The sequence below is a fragment of the Gobius niger genome (assembly GCF_951799975.1).
Source record: "Gobius niger genome assembly, chromosome: 11".
Taxonomy (NCBI): domain Eukaryota; kingdom Metazoa; phylum Chordata; class Actinopteri; order Gobiiformes; family Gobiidae; genus Gobius; species Gobius niger.
This window is the reverse complement of record NC_136862.1, coordinates 20,672,968-20,690,123: the sequence shown is the minus strand read 5'-3', so window position 1 is coordinate 20,690,123 and position 17,156 is coordinate 20,672,968. Positions and strand designations below refer to the sequence as shown.

The following is a 17,156-nucleotide window of genomic DNA, read 5'->3' as shown; positions in this document are numbered from 1 at the left end:
AGCATCTATCCTTGTGGGCAAGTTTACATAAAATATGGACATTTGTTCACTTAAAATAATAATATAAGATAAAAATGAAACAGGAGTTGAAGGAGGTGTGACTAATGGCGGTGTAGGAAAAGGGCTGCAATAAATGTTAGATATATAGACCAAGAATTTGGAGTCAGTCATTGCTTTAATGAATAAATCCAAATGAAAGTCAGGGCCAATTCATCACATGACAAGGAAAAAACAAGGTTACATTTTTGGCCCTTTAGATAAGTTAGTAATGTAAATCATTATTTTTTCTATAAGACGTTCATTTTACTCTTATTGATCTCAAACTGGGCCCACATGCAATAATTCGAAGAGGTCCATCACGTTTTTGGTTGCTGGGTTTTCTCAAATTTAGTGCATGCACAAACCAATTTAAATGTGATAATGAAGAGGGTCCATGTCCAGTCAAACTCTCCAAAGCACCCTCACTGGGACAGAGTTGAGATGGTGGATCGCTGTGAGGAGATGCTGCAGATCTCCATGTTGGTGAAGGAGCTCCCTGCCTCGCTGCTACAGTCCGGGACGGGGGAGGCCGAGCCGATGATGTTTTTGAGCCGGTGAAGGGAGATGATGAGCAGGGTCAGCAGGAGCACCAGGAGGCCCAGGAACAGCCACACGTACACGTACACGTTCCCCGGTCTGCCTGAGGACGAGGCGGCCGCCGACGCGGTGGAGGAGGAGGAGGTCGGGGAGAAGCGCAGGAGAAACGTCCCGTTGTCCGTGGCGGGAGACAGTCCAGTTTCATTGTGGTCCACCAGAGGCACCCCGGACATCTTGGCGCTGTAAGTGCACAAGGTCAGATGTTTAAGTCAAAACGTGTGCGATTTACAAAGCTAACTGTAATGTTATCTCTTTGTTTTGCATTACACTGATAGGTCTTGTTCTGTCTTAAGCTACAATGATGTTTAACTGTAGGCAATGACCAAAATCTTGACCTTCTTCACTAAACTTAGCTGTTTGCACCATTGATTTGACTTGTCTCTTGAAAGGGCAGCGCTGCAGAAAAGAGTCATGGAGCTGCCAAAAGCATCAGCCTGGATTTGGACTTATGCTCCAGGAAATGAGCCGCCCATGTTTGAAGATCAACAGCTGACCCCATAGTTCAAAGGTTTGTACTTCTTAAACTTGGATGAATCACAAAGATATGCACATTCATCTTTATCCTCTGCTTTGACACTATAAAATTATTATTATCTTTTCGTGCCTTATGAAAGCACAGTAACGTCGAGCTGTGTCATCCAGTGGAGTGTCAGGATGCACACAGCAACAGCAGGGGGAGTGCTTGTCATTGCAGACTCCTCTCCTCAGTGCCCCAGCGCCGGGAGCTGGCTCAAAAATGAAGGCATACATTTATCTGATGAAATTAGGATCCTCATAATCAACTTGCACAAAGACGGCCTGCTCCGATCCACCTCCGCTCTATATTACGCAGCTAATATAGCCTGCGCCCGTGTAAGTGGCACAGTCTTGAATCCTCCTGTAATTGTGTGTCTTGAAAAGGGCTTGACATTGACTTCCAGCTCCTGTGGGTAGAGTCACAGAGCCCATAATGCACCTAATGATGGGCCTATAAACTTCAGTATTTCTCTTTATCGTCTGAGCCGTTTTATCATAACTGCACTTAACAACTTTTTTCACCTTCCATTGACTTTTGAGGAACACAGAGCTGCGTTGTGGGCAAAAAAAACAAATGAAGGTGAATATAGTAAACGCATTGTCATAGCATCAAGATTATGGACAAAAATGGAGCAGATTTCGCAACACATCGTGCCGCCTGCCTCAGAGGCCGGGGAGCACTGACTCGCAGCCCGACAGTGTGGGAGCAGTGGTTATGTCTTGGACTATGACAGAAGAGAGAGACACTTCAAAGGGCTGTAACTGAGCGTGACCACTGAGAGAAACAGGGGTCAGCTCACATCAGTGTCTGCGTCTGGGCCGAGTCCCTCTGTCAGCCTCCCCCTCCACTGTCACACATGCATTAGACACGCTTCCATATGGAGGTTCTGTGAATACACTTCCAATCGTCTGAGATAAAAGACAATTACGTCTGATCAATTACTCTGGAAACAAGCGCAACAAGGAGTGATTAGAAAGAGCAATCCTTCAGGCCATGAATACAGAAATACCTTGTCATGAAACGCTTGATTTAGGCTATTTATTTTTGAGTCATTGTTGCACTTAGATGTGGAGAATCTCATCACTCACTCTTAATTGTATTTTAAATAAGCACATCAGACATAACTACAGATGAGGTTTTAAAAGTAGGTCCGTTTCAAAGCCGTACAAAGTAACTCATGCCCCTGGAGGCCAAAAGCGCCACTGCAGGTGTTGTAGCATGTTGCAGTTTTTTACTCATTAATTGTCCGTGAGAGTAAATACTACGCTGACAGAAAACACAAAGGAAGAGAGGGATATTGTACATCCAAAATACACTATGGAGATCATTTTTTTCACTCAAACTTGGCTGTAAATACTGTTACAGTGGTGCTAGCCCGCGGTTAGCATTGCCCGTTAGCCTGTTAGCATCTTCTTTGTGATTCCATTAGTGTGTATTGCACCTCCGACCTGGAGCAGGGAAAGTTGCAATTGTGGTTTTCTGGCCCGAGACACCAGGGGGAGATGAAAGACCCCCCGATCATCCCAAGGACTACGGAACGTTTTTCTTTTGTCTTCATGAATTGACAGAAAAATACAAGTAAAAGTGAGCGTATACTGTATATCAACCAGGCTATACTGATTTCCCCCCAAAATAATTGTAATTATTTGGATGATGTGTAAGCCACTGTTTTTTTTGGGTGCTTTGTTCTATGTCTTTAAAATCCCTGCACTGTCCTCGTATTATTGGTGTTGTACGATGTAGAAAAAGCAAACTTTAGCGAAACATTACAAACTTTTGTGTTGTTACGTTGGAGTCAGCCAAATCCCACTGTCTCTGATGTTTTTCCTTTCTTCCTTTTTGTCCTTTTTGGAAAGTGGAGTTGACTTGAAGTGCTCGCCTTAATTTGTGCCAGCGGTTCCTTCAGGCCGATGCACAGTGTAATGAGTCGGAGTCGGTCGAGATGCCCCAACGCTGTTTTCTTTATCAAATCGTCCCAGTAGTCCTCCCCATGCAGCCGCTTTTAACTTATCTACTCTAATTTGAAATCTTATTCTTTATTTTTCTCGCAGCGCTGAACTAAATTATTAATGATTCACACTGTTCATAATATTACTCCCGAGCTTCGTCAGATCAGTTTGCGTCTTCTTTAGGAGCCATTGATCCATTTAAATTGCACAAGATCATATCTTTATACCTTTATATATATTTTATATGTTTTTAATGCCTTGCTGGTACATAATTCACTCTGAACATGTGTAATGCACAGTCAAGATGAGGATATGTAAACATAGCTCAGCATGGATGTGACTTCTCTTATGATGCACTGATTTAAAGCATCAGTCACATACTGACTCAAGCAAACAAGGTCAAACAATCATGACCTGGTCTCTTCTTGGGAGTCTTTTTCTTCTTCTTCGGATCCCAGCCCAGAGTATCCCAGTGAGAAAACAAGCTTCAGACCTTGGGCAAACAGGTGCAAGCTTCCAGGCCGGTAGCCCAAAAGAATAGGGGCGACCAGGTCCTAAAGCAATGGATCAGCACAGCAATACTTAGCGTAGAGACTCTCCGGGGCTCTATGGAATAGGCACAGGTACAGAGGCATATACAGGGCAGTTAGCCCCAGGGCAATTACACTGTGTAGGCATTTTCAGTCATGTACAGCAGAAGTCACCAGGCTTAGGGGAGTGACAACCATCCGGTATCTGCAAAACTCATGTTAAGAGTAATAAGAAAGATAAGACTTAATTAAAGGGACAGTATAGAAGTTGTATTTTTTTACTTGCCACTGCAACTAACTTTTGAGTGACAGTGCGGGATTTTAGCAGCAGTTGTGGTGAATGGGTCTGGACTCATTCTACACATTAGGACATTGCTGGAGCAGGCAGGAAAAAGAAAAGGAAATACATGGTTTTAACATTTTTAAATTCCATTTAATCCCTTTAATATCACAGTTCACTCATGGTCGCTCTGAGCTGAAGACAGAGGGAAAAGAGGTAAACAATGGTAATGTGCCAACAATTAATAATAAAATTGAATAAAGATATTGCATGTTAGGAAATAGTATGTAAAAATAGGCTATTTAAACAAGCATTAACAGTGTAAAGAAGCTGTACAGTGAAGACAGAGTATTTACAGAGGGAGATGATCGATAAAGTGACAATATAGAGGTGCCTCAGTCTGCCACTGAAGGAGCTGTTCAGCTCCTGCAGGCTGATGCAGTGCCGTCCATAATTCAGCAGAATCTATAGGACGCCACATGGGGATGGGATTGATTACCATTTCTACTGCTGCTACTTTTACTGCCAATTAAATTAGTAAGTTTCTTATTCTGTTATTGTCTAATGTGATACTGATACTGTATAACTGAAATGGCTCATTCATTTCAATCTGAGTAGGTCCATCCCACAAAAGATAGTTTACCATGATGGCAGAGTGCAGCTGAAACATGACATAGTTTGGCCACAGGTCTGGCTATAAGAATTATCATAATCATTAAAGCTTCTTAGTACAGATAGTGCAGTTCGTAGATTCCTAATTTCCTAACACTTGTTTGTTGTTGTTGCCAGTTTGTTGGTACTGGTTCAAATGCACCCGTATCAACCAACTTAATTTCCCTGAAGCCTGTATTGGTACATTGAACAAAAGCCAATAATATTGACTGTTGTTTAGTTGCAAACACCACAATCACTGCTGCTCTACATAAAGACATCAATAATTCAACAAAAGTAGTGAACGTAGTTCATGAACATAATGCAGAGTCGCCTAAGGATTCACAGGAAGTCACAAGAAAACAATGAATTAATTAAGAATTAACAATGTCTTCAGTGTTGCATAAAACTAGTTTGATTTACATCACTCTGGTTACACGTATCTATTGTATAAATACCAGATCTTTTTCATAGAATTCTGTGAGGAGACCATGAAAACATGGTTTAGTCGTTGACTCTGGCCTTCCCTTCCCTTGCTTGTTGCTACTAGTGCAATTATTTATGATAATGTTGACATCAATATGCTGTGGCCTCTACAGTAAAGGGCCATGGGGAGGTGGTTATTGCTGGTATTGATTTCGTGGTTGCCTATAGGTTTTTTTGAGCTGACTTTTCTTTTCAGTGGTATAGTTGATTAGTTCCTGAGAGGATTGAAGCACAATATTCTTGGCCATCACTTCAAACTGCACATTCTCAATATTTCTCGATATATTTAAATCCTCTATTGGTCCATATAATTGTGCTATTTTTTTTTATTATTTATTGTGTTTTCTTGTCAAATTGTGAACCACTTTGGACTCTTTGTAAATGTGCAACAGAAATAAAACTGACACTGACATTATCATTAAAAGGCAGGACCTTGGCTTACACTAATTAACCCTGTAGCAATAAGCTGTTCCTCAGTTTTCTCGCCCTGAGTCAGTGGTCCATCCTGATGCCCTCCCACGTGTTCCCGAGCCTCAGTCATTAATGATACGTTGTTTGGAAAGCACAGTTGGAGCCAGTTCATTGTCGACAGAAGTGGCTGATAATTGTGCTTAATGATGCTTTTTGTATCTAGGCAACAAGGTACAATACTTTTTATTTATTTAGATAATCTACTCCGAGCTCACACGGGACCTCTGAGGGGTCAGATTTACACAAATGCCAACATCGCAACGTCATATAAATAGCTGTAATCATTTCCTCCGATCATAGCCATGACAACAAACTGATACCGGTGAGAATCTGTGCATCATCGTTAGTGAAATGTATGTCGTGCACTTCTTCTTAGCAGTGTTGTGTAATGGCTCTTTATTATTTCTTTCAGCCTGGCCTGGATTACAAAGTGCTTCCTCTTGTGAAGCATAGACCTGCTGGCATTTTATTCACAGAAAACTCAATTTGTAAATCTTAATAGACCTAGTTTCCTCTTGGACCATTTTCATGCTTACATTTGATCTGTCTTTTGCTAATCTTATTTGTTCCTTCAAGTCCCCACATGCTCACACTTAGAATAGAAAGTGCTGCTGACGACAACAAATCCAGATTCCCAAAAAAACAGACGAGGGTCAGACTAGTAAGTGGGACAGGATTTGCAGTTCAAGTTTGCTCTAGTTTTAATGCTGTTCTGGGACTGGAAAGCTACAATTTATAGAAGCCCTAAACTGTCACATTTATGTACCACTTAAAAAGTACTGTGAATCGAAATGTCCTCTAAATAAAGTAAGGTCACATCCTCTATTTGGTTGGACAAGCTTACAGCAGAAGCTTACAGCTTACCACTGCACTGTGGTATTGTCTCAAAAAGCTTCTGCAATGTCAAAACAGTGTTGTGTTTATTTCTTGCCAAAATCGTGTACTAATGATGGGAGAGAGTGACCACTGATCAAAGCCTTTTCCAGCACATCCCAAAGATTCTCAATGGCATTAAAGCAGTTCTAAGACAAAGGGAGAGAGAGATTGTACATCAAATTACACAATGGACTTTTTTTCACTCAAATTTGGCTGTAAATACTGTTTAAGTGGCGCTAGCCCACAGTTAGCTTTGCGTTAGCCTGGTAGCTTCTTCTTTGTGATTCCATTAGTGTGTATTGGTGGCTCCGACCCGGAGGCAGGAAAGCTGCAATTGTGGTTTTCTGGCCAGAGACACCAGGAGGAGATGAAAGACCCCCAATCATCCCATTAACACTTGTATTACCCCCAGAGGGACTACGAAAAGGATTTATAAAGGTAAACAAGTTACTTAGTACTGCTTTAAGATCTGGACTCTGTGTTGGCCAATCCATGCTCCCTGAACCGCTCTTTCACAATGTGAGCCGAAGTGAAGAAGCTGCCTGACCGACAGCAGCAGCCCCAGGTTATAACAGTTAGTTCAATCCAGGTGATGACCTTTTTTTTTTTATGTCGTGTCGCATGCGACTGAAACCAATGCAGCTATTTTGTATTATTATTTGGTAATGATAGCACATAGCTCTGTTTTCTCCAAGATTCAGATTGTCCTGTTTTAGATCTAGTTTTGCTTTTGGTTAAGTTCTGCTTTAGCCCATGTGTAGTGTTTGTTCTATCTTTTTACTGGCTGCCTTCGGTTATTGGCTGTACCTGATCTTAATTCAAGTGTGAACCGTTGCCTTTGGCCTGGATTGTCCTTCCAAAGCCCACGGTAATAACTTCTTTGTTGGGCCCAAACTCCTGTTCCCCAGGCTTTCTTTCAGAGGTGATGGGGTAATCATTGTTTTTGGCTTTCCTTTTAAAGGTTTGTCGAGCGACTTCTATCTGATCCTCACTGTGTAATTTAAGCTTTTGCTGCAGACGAATCACGCTGTGTGACTGTTTTTTTCCCTCTCTCCTCCCTTCCCTTCTCTATCCTTCCTTAATGGTCTGATATCACGGAGTCGTATCACTTAAAGCTGTGGTGTCAAGCTGAACTCTTCAAGTGGAACAGTGGTAGCTGGCAATCATATCTAGGGCCATAGCTGTGAACTGCCTTTTATGATATAAGCGCAGAAATACTGAATAATAATGTCTTCTTCTGTATTACCAATTGCTATAGGGGCCACATTATACTTTACATCCCCAAATTTATATTCATGGATTGTGGCCCAAAGAGACGTTCACCGCAGTGAAATCTGCTTCTTTGTTACATTTAGACTTGAATTTGCTCTGCCAAGGAAATTGGGTTTTCCCGTTGCTTTGTATGTTGGCACAGCTTGGCAACCTTGGCAATCTCCGTCCTGTTGTATGCTAATTATACACATTCAAAGTATTTCAGTCGTCCTCTCTTTCTCACTCCTTCTATTGCACCGTCCAGCAGTCCCAGGTACAATCACATTTTAAAGACTTGTGTCCTGTCAAGCATAATGTCCAAAATCCAAATTATAGTAATGTAGATGTTATGTAAAAGATACAAAGAAAGAGATATGTTCTTACCTGAGCTTAGACGAGTTGATGCGTACCTGTCTGGTCTTTACGCGTGCGCACAGTCACCGAACATGTTGTTAGCATTTAGCCTCTCCTACGCTCCTCTATGGGGCCAAATGGGGGTGAAGTTAGAAGCAACCGAGCTCTTCCATGTTTTCCAATTTTGTCGATTTTCTAAGCCGACAAAAATGGCTGCTATATTGTAAGGTGTAAGCACTTTGACTTTACTGCGCGGACGAAGTGCTCCTATGGTATTATTACGCCTTACAATATAGTACCCCTTATCGGCTTAGAAAATCGACATGCTTACTTTTGTGTAACTTGACTTGGATTGTGTAACTACTCACGTAACCGTATTTAGAAACATGGAAGAGCTTGGTCGTTTCTAACTTCACCCCCATTCGGGTCCACGAGGAGAGGAGAAGAGGCTAAATGCTAACAACATGTTCTGTGTTTTTGCGTGACTGAGCGCACGCGTAAAGACCAGACAGGTATGCATCAACTCGTCTAAGCTCAGGTAAGAACATATCTCAGTGTGGAAAAACGGTGGAGCAGCATTGCACTGCTCTCGTTAAACTTGGATCATTTAAACAGTGGTTTTTCGCTCGAGTTTTATCTGTCCACACTCAGTGACGACATATTTGTATGATTTACTTTGTACATGGTTCACTTGTTAAATTATAGTGTGACAGCCCTTGAGGGACTTCTGCCGCATTCTGATCTTTAAGTTTCCCTTTGTTACAGCATGTAAACACTCCAAACACTCAAACATTGAGTAATTTCTCATTCCTTTTGGAGACCCCCCTCCAGCACCTCATGCATTTGAATCTTTGCCGTATTGCTCTGCCATCTGTTATCTTCTGTTTCCATCACAGCAAGCAGCCGTATCTTACTGTACACTGAATAAAAAAACAAATATAATAAATAATCAAACAAGGCACGGTCTGATCCCTGTCCCTGGTTTTGACAAGTGTGCGCTACAGGCCCCAGTGCGTCCTCCTTCCTCTCACTGCTTTCTATTCATCAAAAGTGCCCCACCACTATGGATGAGATCCAGCCTTGTCTTGTTAGTGTGAACTCCTCTGGACACCTGCCTCGCCGACTGGGCTACCCTGACATGTGTGTCTGAATCTATTGACAGCCTGCCTCAACTCCCACTGCTCTTTTTCATGGATCAGACTCTAATCAAACAGTCTCTTTCCTCCTCTGTTGGTGAGGTTTTGTTCTGCCAAACTCCTCCTGTGTTCTGAGACATTGCCCCGCGTTGCTTCCCCTGCTCCATTTTCACACTGCCTGTTTTAGCCTACTTTATTTTCTCATTATCTCAATGAGCTGTAATTGTCTACTAATCCATTTCTGCAATAGAACATCTGATAAATGACTGCAGAGCCCAGTGTGGCTTAGATTTGTCCCAGGTGACACAGTAATCACTACAACCTCAAACCCTCATGCAAGACCCTGACATATAGTATTTTTCATAGATCCATTCTCTCACAGTCATCAGTCATCTCTACTCCTTCCTTTGACCCTCTTTGACCATCGAAGATCTGATACAGTTTTCTCACTTTCGAGGACCAGGTGCCAGGATGAATAGATCATTTGTGCTCAACTTATTCCCTAACTATACGTCCCACTTTACTTTAAATTGATAATGAATTATGAGTAGACAAAGTTTTTGACAGTGATTCATCCTTATGCAGTTTCATGCTCCGAGCCGAAGACTAGATTGTGCTTGCTGCTTGCAAAATACATCTTGTTTAAATGTGCGTTTTATGCAAAGTAGCTCTTAAAGTCGCAGCATCCTTGGTGTTTCCACATCATCTGCACGTCTGCAACTGTGATGATGGGGATGATGGGATTATAAATGTGGATCTCACATCTGTTTTGTTCAAACCGCAGTTTCAATTCTCCAATGCAATTGTGGAAAAGCAATATTTTTCTTTACAAATGAGTGAGGTTTTATAAACTGACAAAGCTTGAGTGGTATTTTAATGGTGTCCATGATCAAAAAGCTTTAACAAAAAGCCACAAGCGATGAATGCTAATGGAAAGCTTTTACAATTCTGAATAAACACAGTGAGGTTCTCCGCACTTTAGAACTGTTGACAAATGTAACGGTAAAAAGTATGGTTGTGCAAGCTCTCAATCATCCAGGACATTTTTCCAACTGGACGACTTCTAGATTGTTGGTTAGCCAGACTTCTTTGATCACAAGAGGACAAGTTGAGGACAGTTCACTTCTATCCTCGAGGCTTCTTCATGTAGTCAAAAGGTTTCGCCCCAGTTCATAACAAAGGCTATTCTCATTAGTGAAACCGTGAAGTGGTGCAGGATGTGGGGTTATGGAGAGTTTAAATTGGCTCCAGCTTGTGTGTCTTAAACAAAACATCCTCAACTTAAAAAAACAAAACTCCAGTCGATGATATTTAAAATCAACACTATGGTGAATTCCATTTGAACTGAGAGCCTGATATAGACCGGTATTTCCCTCAATAAACACTTGAAAGGTGTCATCTGTGTTTCAAAATGAGCTGTCCTCCTCATAAATAATGGAGGAGCTTGTCATGCAGCGAAATGTCATGGCATTTGGGCCATTGCGTTCGATAAATACAACGTGGGTGCTTCGTTATCAGACCAGAGTCATTCCACATCGCTGAACAGATGGAACAGAAGTGAACAAATGCCTTAAAGTCAGGGCCAAGACATCAGCACAGTTTCCTTGGTCTAATACAAACTAAATGGAAACTTAAATGTGTCTAGACTAAAATAGTTTTTTCTATAACAGGTTAAATCCTGCAGAGGGCTAAGACATGGTCATTTCTGGGTCTGAAGACTTTCCGTGATAAACTGGCCGACTCTGAATGACGATAAGTGAGACAGGGATCATTTCACAACACAGCAGAGGCTGAACTCTATAATTCTGCGGAGAATCCTCTGCTCTTGGTTAAACAGGGCTGAATGATGAAAGCTCAGAGTAAGTGATGCTACGTCACTATTGAGGCAAAGAGAAAGGCCAACTAAATGTCTCCATTGGACAAGATTATTCTTAAAGTAAGGTAACAATATAAATATCTACCGTGTTTGTAGATAAGGCCTGTCTTTTGCTGCCCGGCTTTTTGTCAATATTGAAAGCTTAAACTGGGTTCCTATTGCTCTGAGATTAGACAATAAAGCAGCTCTTTTGATGTTCGAGTCTCTCCATTTTATAAAGACAGAAAAAGAGGATCTGAGTCACTGTGACTTACCGTTTAAGTGGACATGCCAACACGTGTCTTCCTCAGGGCATATAAGCTTAAAGAGTGGCACAAAGCGGCATTAAGGACTATTTATGGGAGGTTGTCACATGACCATCTTCTGTATTTACAAATATTTACAAGAAAACAATAAGAAAAAAATATACAAACACACATTTGGAGGTAGTGAAGCCAAGGGTACACGAGTCAGAAAACACAAGATGACCGCAGAAGCTCTCTCTCTCCCTTTTTATGTTCAGAGATTCGCTAAAGCACATATGTGCCATCTCAGGCACGGACCTCAGGGAGAGCCCTCCTGCTGGGTCCCAGAGTCAGGACTAAACACGGTGAGGCTGTGTTTTACATTATGCTGCTAAAATCTGTAATAGTCTTTCAGAAGATGTTAGACCAGCTTCAGCTCTATGTTCATATCCAGGCTGAAAACTATTAGCTGTGTGTATGAACACCCTTCACTGTAAATGTGTTCTTATAATGATAATTTATGATTCATTATGGATCTATTTGTATTTCATGTATGCAACTAATCGACTTTAAATTTTCTGCAGACTTGTGGCTCATTACAGCTCATACAGCTCATTATTGTGAGCGGAGTTTTATTTAAATGTTACCAGAGTGGAAAACATTATTGTACCATAGGGAGGGGAATCTGCACAGCGCCTTTTACATACATGACACAAGTCACCCAAAGTGCTTCTCAAGGGATAGACACAGTTATCAAATTGAAAATTGTGATCAATCAATACAAGGGAAAACGTATTTTTATTAATTTTCTTCTTTTCCCCTAATTTCCCCCCTATTTTATGCCATGTAGACTATTTATAGCAGCGTGAGCATGTAGCAAGTGTTATATATGTACTCTAGGCTTAATCATATTCTCTGTCATGTGTGCCTAAGTCTGCATATGAACGCACAGGTGAACCACCCTTTATAGATCCTCTTTTGAATCCAAATGCCCTATCATCATCATCCTCATCATCATCATCATCAACAGCAGGAGCAGCAGGGTGAAAAGATTGATCACCCTCTGCTGAATCTGAATGATAATCACGCCCACCTGAGCGCTCTCGAGGCGGCGCCGGGGTCGAGAGGCCACTGCCCATCTATTATCCCATTCTCTTAGATATTCTGCGCATCAAAGCGAGCGACGCCGTGTGTGTGAGAGAAACGGACCGGTCAGGCTGATGCAGACTGACAGGGAGGTGAATCCAGCTGCGGCCTGTCAGACACGGTCCTTAAAACCAAAGGAGTAGGAGGTGGACATGAGCGCAGGGTAATTGGAGAATACAGTAAGTGTGACTGATATGGGATCGCACAGTGGAATAACGGGACGGCAGTGGTGATATTTGGAAAAGCCATAATAAGGTTGCGGGTTAATGAGATTCTAATTTATGGCTATAGGATCTAAATTCAGACTAGACTCTAAGTTAGAAACAAATCATTTCTTAACAAGGTCTTCGTCTAGTAAATCTAAACAAGTAATAAATCAAATAAAATGATAAAGTGTCCTGCCAATGTCCTGTGATGTCATTTGACTCTTTCCTTTGTCACGTCCCGCTTTGTTTTGTTCAATCATTTTCTGTTCTTATTCTCGATATCCCTCACAGATGCTGCCAATATTGAGTGTGTCCCTGTTTGCAGCTCATTTTCGGTGAGTCACACTTCCCATTAAGCACAAGCAAAGCGCCGTCTATTATTATTTATTTTTGCCCTAAAACCGTATTTATCTCCGTGTGCGAGAGGAATCTGTCGCAAGAAAGAAAGTCGTCTTATTTTTCCAGGTTATCCAATGGCAGATGACACCAATCTGCATAACATTAACCTTTACCATGTGTACAGCCCAGCACCTCTGAGATGGTGACAAATGTCGTTTTGCTTCTATTCAATACTTTAAGATAAGGAGATGAAGCCTTGGCTTTAAAGTTGATTCCAAGTGCAGGAAGGATGGTTTTAAGTACAGTTTTTTTTTAACTGGTTTGATTTCACATGAACATTTATACTCTTTTTTTTAACATGATCATGTCCAAGGCTTTAAGGATCAACAAGGTTTGTGTTTCAAAACTAGATCATCTGAATCTGGAGATACAATAAAATAGATTTCAATGAAAAAAACTTTTAACCATGGTCATCTGTTATTATTGATGTTATCTATGAGTTATAGATAATATCAACCATCAATGATAGAATAATTAGCCTTTACCCCAAAAAATCAGGCCTATTTATATATATATATAGATATAGATATATATATATATATAGATATAGATATCTATATATATATATATACAGGGCCGAGAAAAAGTAAGTACACCGTCTGGAATTGCTCACATTTCTGCCTAAATTGGTCACTAAATGTGGTCTGATCTTCATCAAAATCGCAGGAATGATTAAACAGTGTCTGCCTGAACTAATACCACCCAAACATTTACATTTGATCATATTTTTATTGGCCACACAGGAGAGTGTGGAATAAGTGAGTACACCGCCTGAATCTCACTGTACAGCAGTTTTGTAAAGAGGAATGGTCCAAGATTCATCCTGATCATTGTGAGCGTCTAATCTGCAACGACAGGAAAGCCGCAATTGCTGCAAAAGAAGGATCAGCCTGTATTAAATACAGGGTGAATCTTGGACCATTCCTCTTCAAGAGATTCAAGGTGTACTTACTTATTCCATGTTGTCCTGTGAATGTTTACTTGTTGTGGCCAATGATGATTAAACATGTAAATGTTTTATATTAGATCAGGCAGACATTGTTTAATCATTCCTGTGATTTTGATGAAGATCAGATCATACTTACTGACCAATTTAGGCAGAAATGTGAGACATTCCAGACGGGGTACTTACTTTTTCTCAGCACTGTATCTTTGAAACGTCTAATAACTACATTTATTAAACTTAATCAAAGTTTGGTTAAAAATCCTTTTACAAACTGCACTCATTGAAAAGTACTTTTTGTTGGCACCACAATGTCTTTCAATAGAAATTTGTCACCGTTGTAAAAATAAAATACAGTAAAGCGTATGATGAATGCAATAAGTAGTAATAGTTATGAATATTGTCTCTAACCTGTGTAGTCAAAGTGACAGTCCTCTTCAGCAGTTCACGTTGTGCAAAAATCCATCTTGTTACGCCTGATGTTTGGAGCAGAACTAATCAGATCTCTCTCCCTGAAGACGTCTTCTTCGTGGCAGCCCTTCTCTGTGTTCCTTCCCCCTCTCTCCCTCCGTCTTTGTCCGCCGCGGTGGCACGCTCTCCGCGCGGTGCAGCTGGTTTTGGAGCGCCGGCAGTGAAAGGGCTCGTATTCAAAAGCACAAAGAGACCAGCCTCCGTAAGTGACGCGCTTCTCCTGCCCCAACTTCAGTTCAGTCTGGTTTTCTGTGATCCCACCCACTTTCTCTCCTCTGCCGCTCATCGCCTCAAAGTAAGGACTAAACCAGGATTAAATATAGTCTAAAAAACGAGGGCTACCCCAGAGCTGAACCAGGTTTAAACCAAGCCATTCCCAGGGATTAATCAAGAACAAGACTTTGAAACTAGATCTAAACCAGGAAGGCCAAACAGTGCACTTCACCTGTAATAACAAGGTCAAACCAGGACTTGTCACGTGAGCAGTCACACTCTCTCTAATCACCTCTCAATACTAACCACATTAGCAGTCAGTTCCTGCCTCTTTATTGCACGCTCATATGCAAACACTCAGCCCAGTGCTTTCATCTGTCTTACAAACGGCAGCAGATATAAATCAATAGGGTTTGATTGATTGACCAATATCTGTCACACGGGACGTCCACCTGCTCAGTCTGCAGCCCACCCTTTACACATTTGATAAAAGCTGCACCAGGGCTAAGCCACGTTTTATTATTTGATCAGGGACAATGCACAAAAGACATTAGTCTAAAATATGTCATGTGCCAGGTTATAGTGAAATAATACAAACCCGCAGTCCCAGGACAAGTCGATGTTACTGTATACTTGCCCAGATACAGAATAATGTTCATACACAGAAAAGAGAAAACCAGTCCCACTTCAGGAAACTGTCACTCACCATGAGATTCAGACCACAATCACTCGTACAGGTTTGCTGTGACAATAACCAAGGTTTGGTCAGATAAGTAAACATACTGAATGAGATCATTCCATTTGGAAGAGGAGTGTCCCAAAGGCTCACTGCTTTATGAGAAAATGATGTAGTTCTGCATCTGCACTGTGTCCTCTGACTGTCGACCGAGGGGATCCAGAGATTTCCGCTGGACTCAGTGAGACAAATTTTCTCGATGATGTTATGGATTTTTGAAACAGAGCAGAAATTTTTGTTCAGTTTAATCATGTTTTCGACTTAAAGCCACACCGTGTAGAATTGTAAAGTGAAACACAAGCATTTATTTTATACTTTTTATCATCCCTGAAAAATATCTCATAAGTGAGCAAACATGACCCTTTGCTGTGAGCGGCTCAGCTCTCCTGAGACATGACTGTAACTTTACCGGGAGCGGGTGCGTCTCCAGCTCGTCTCCATGGAGATGTGACTAAAGTCAGCAGAATTTGAGATTTAAGCAGGTTAGGTCCTCATTCAAATACATTCTTTGATTACCCACTGCAGTAATAGCATTTTCTGCGTCGAGCCGGTCATTGGGAACATGTTTTGTGTTGATGTGAACTGTATTGACCAAAATGTTACGCAGTGTCCCTTTAAGAAAGATGAAACCAGGTCTAAACCTGAACTAAATCTGGTCAATGTTTAAGGACTAAATTATTCCTGCGCTACCTTGCATAGATTCACAGGTGTCAGAAAGCTGGATAACAATTGTCATAAGTTGTGAGGGAAACCAAACCCTTCCTAGTAAATCTTCAATGAAGGTTCTTGAATCATCTTCTGTGCTCTGTAGTAAAGGAAAATGAATCACAGATCTGCCATGCATCGACATCGAGTTAAACAGTTTTATGTCTCGATTACACCAGGTTTAAACCAGAATTAACCCAGTTCTTCGTCTTCAGGACTCGATCACTGTCCTCCTTTGTTCCCTGTTTCACACATGAGGAGTGGTGGTCCTATGCTTACAGTGACGTGCGTCAGCCGGCAGCTTCCAGCGGAGAGCAATAACGTGGTGCTGTGTTTCTGCCAGGGCCCAGTGCCAGGATCAAACCGCACTGTCAGAAGAACGAGTCCAGACAGGAACAGCTTTCACACCTCTCCAATGTCCCTGCTTTATTCATCCTAAAGCTCTCATTTTGTCTGCTCTCGCTCTCCCCTCCGGGCCCTGCCGCTTTGAAATATTACTTTTCTTTACTGCAGTGGAGCACAGCTGTCGGCCAAAAGTGAGCCAGTTTTATGAATTTAATATGAAGATGCTGCGTTTGAGAATTGCTTAATAACCAACAATTTCGTCATTCTTCACGGGATGTTGATAAAATGGTAATGATGATTCAACCCGTTGGAGAATATGTTCTTGTCAACTATTCTAAGCGTATCTTCAGTTCCTTTCAGGCTTTTTCTTTATTTATAATGCCAAGTTGTAGGCGATATTGCTATCATAAGTTGGATGGAGGAGCAGATAAAATCCATTTTTAGGACTTGGCGTGAAGCACATTGGTAGAGGATTTAGAGGATTTACTGAGAACTTTGTACAACCTCATACTCAGTCGAGAGGCCGCAACGTCGGTGAAAATATAAACGGCTGTAAAGGCTTTGTGTTTATTATGGTCTGTCTTTCTTTCTCTCTTTCTTTGGCACAGATTAGCCTCAAATTCACACACGGCTTGAACTTCTCTTGGCCCATGAGCTGAACAGGTTTATGAACAATGATTATGTACTGAGCACGTGAGAACCTTACTCAGCAGAATTTGGTATTTCCATTACTTGGTTTGTCGAGAGTCATTTAC

At 41.4% G+C, this 17,156-nt stretch overlaps 1 protein-coding gene across 1 annotated transcript; it reads right to left on the bottom strand.

Moving 5' to 3' along the window:
* Positions 1-183: 183 nt before the first annotated feature.
* On the bottom strand, positions 184-14,626 carry sertm1 (serine rich and transmembrane domain containing 1). Its single transcript, XM_079566213.1, has 2 exons — positions 14,343-14,626; positions 184-816 (listed from the first exon to the last, which is right to left on the bottom strand). Exon 2 carries the CDS (start codon positions 807-809, stop codon positions 462-464), a length of 348 nt encoding a protein of 115 aa, XP_079422339.1. The 5' UTR covers positions 810-816; positions 14,343-14,626; the 3' UTR covers positions 184-461.
* Between the last annotated feature and the right edge of the window lie 2,530 nt (positions 14,627-17,156).

What these genes read in the sequence shown, in the direction of transcription:
- sertm1 (XM_079566213.1), bottom strand. Translation starts at nt 809, where the DNA reads ATGTCCGGGGTGCCTCTGGTGGACCACAATGAAACTGGACTGTCTCCC.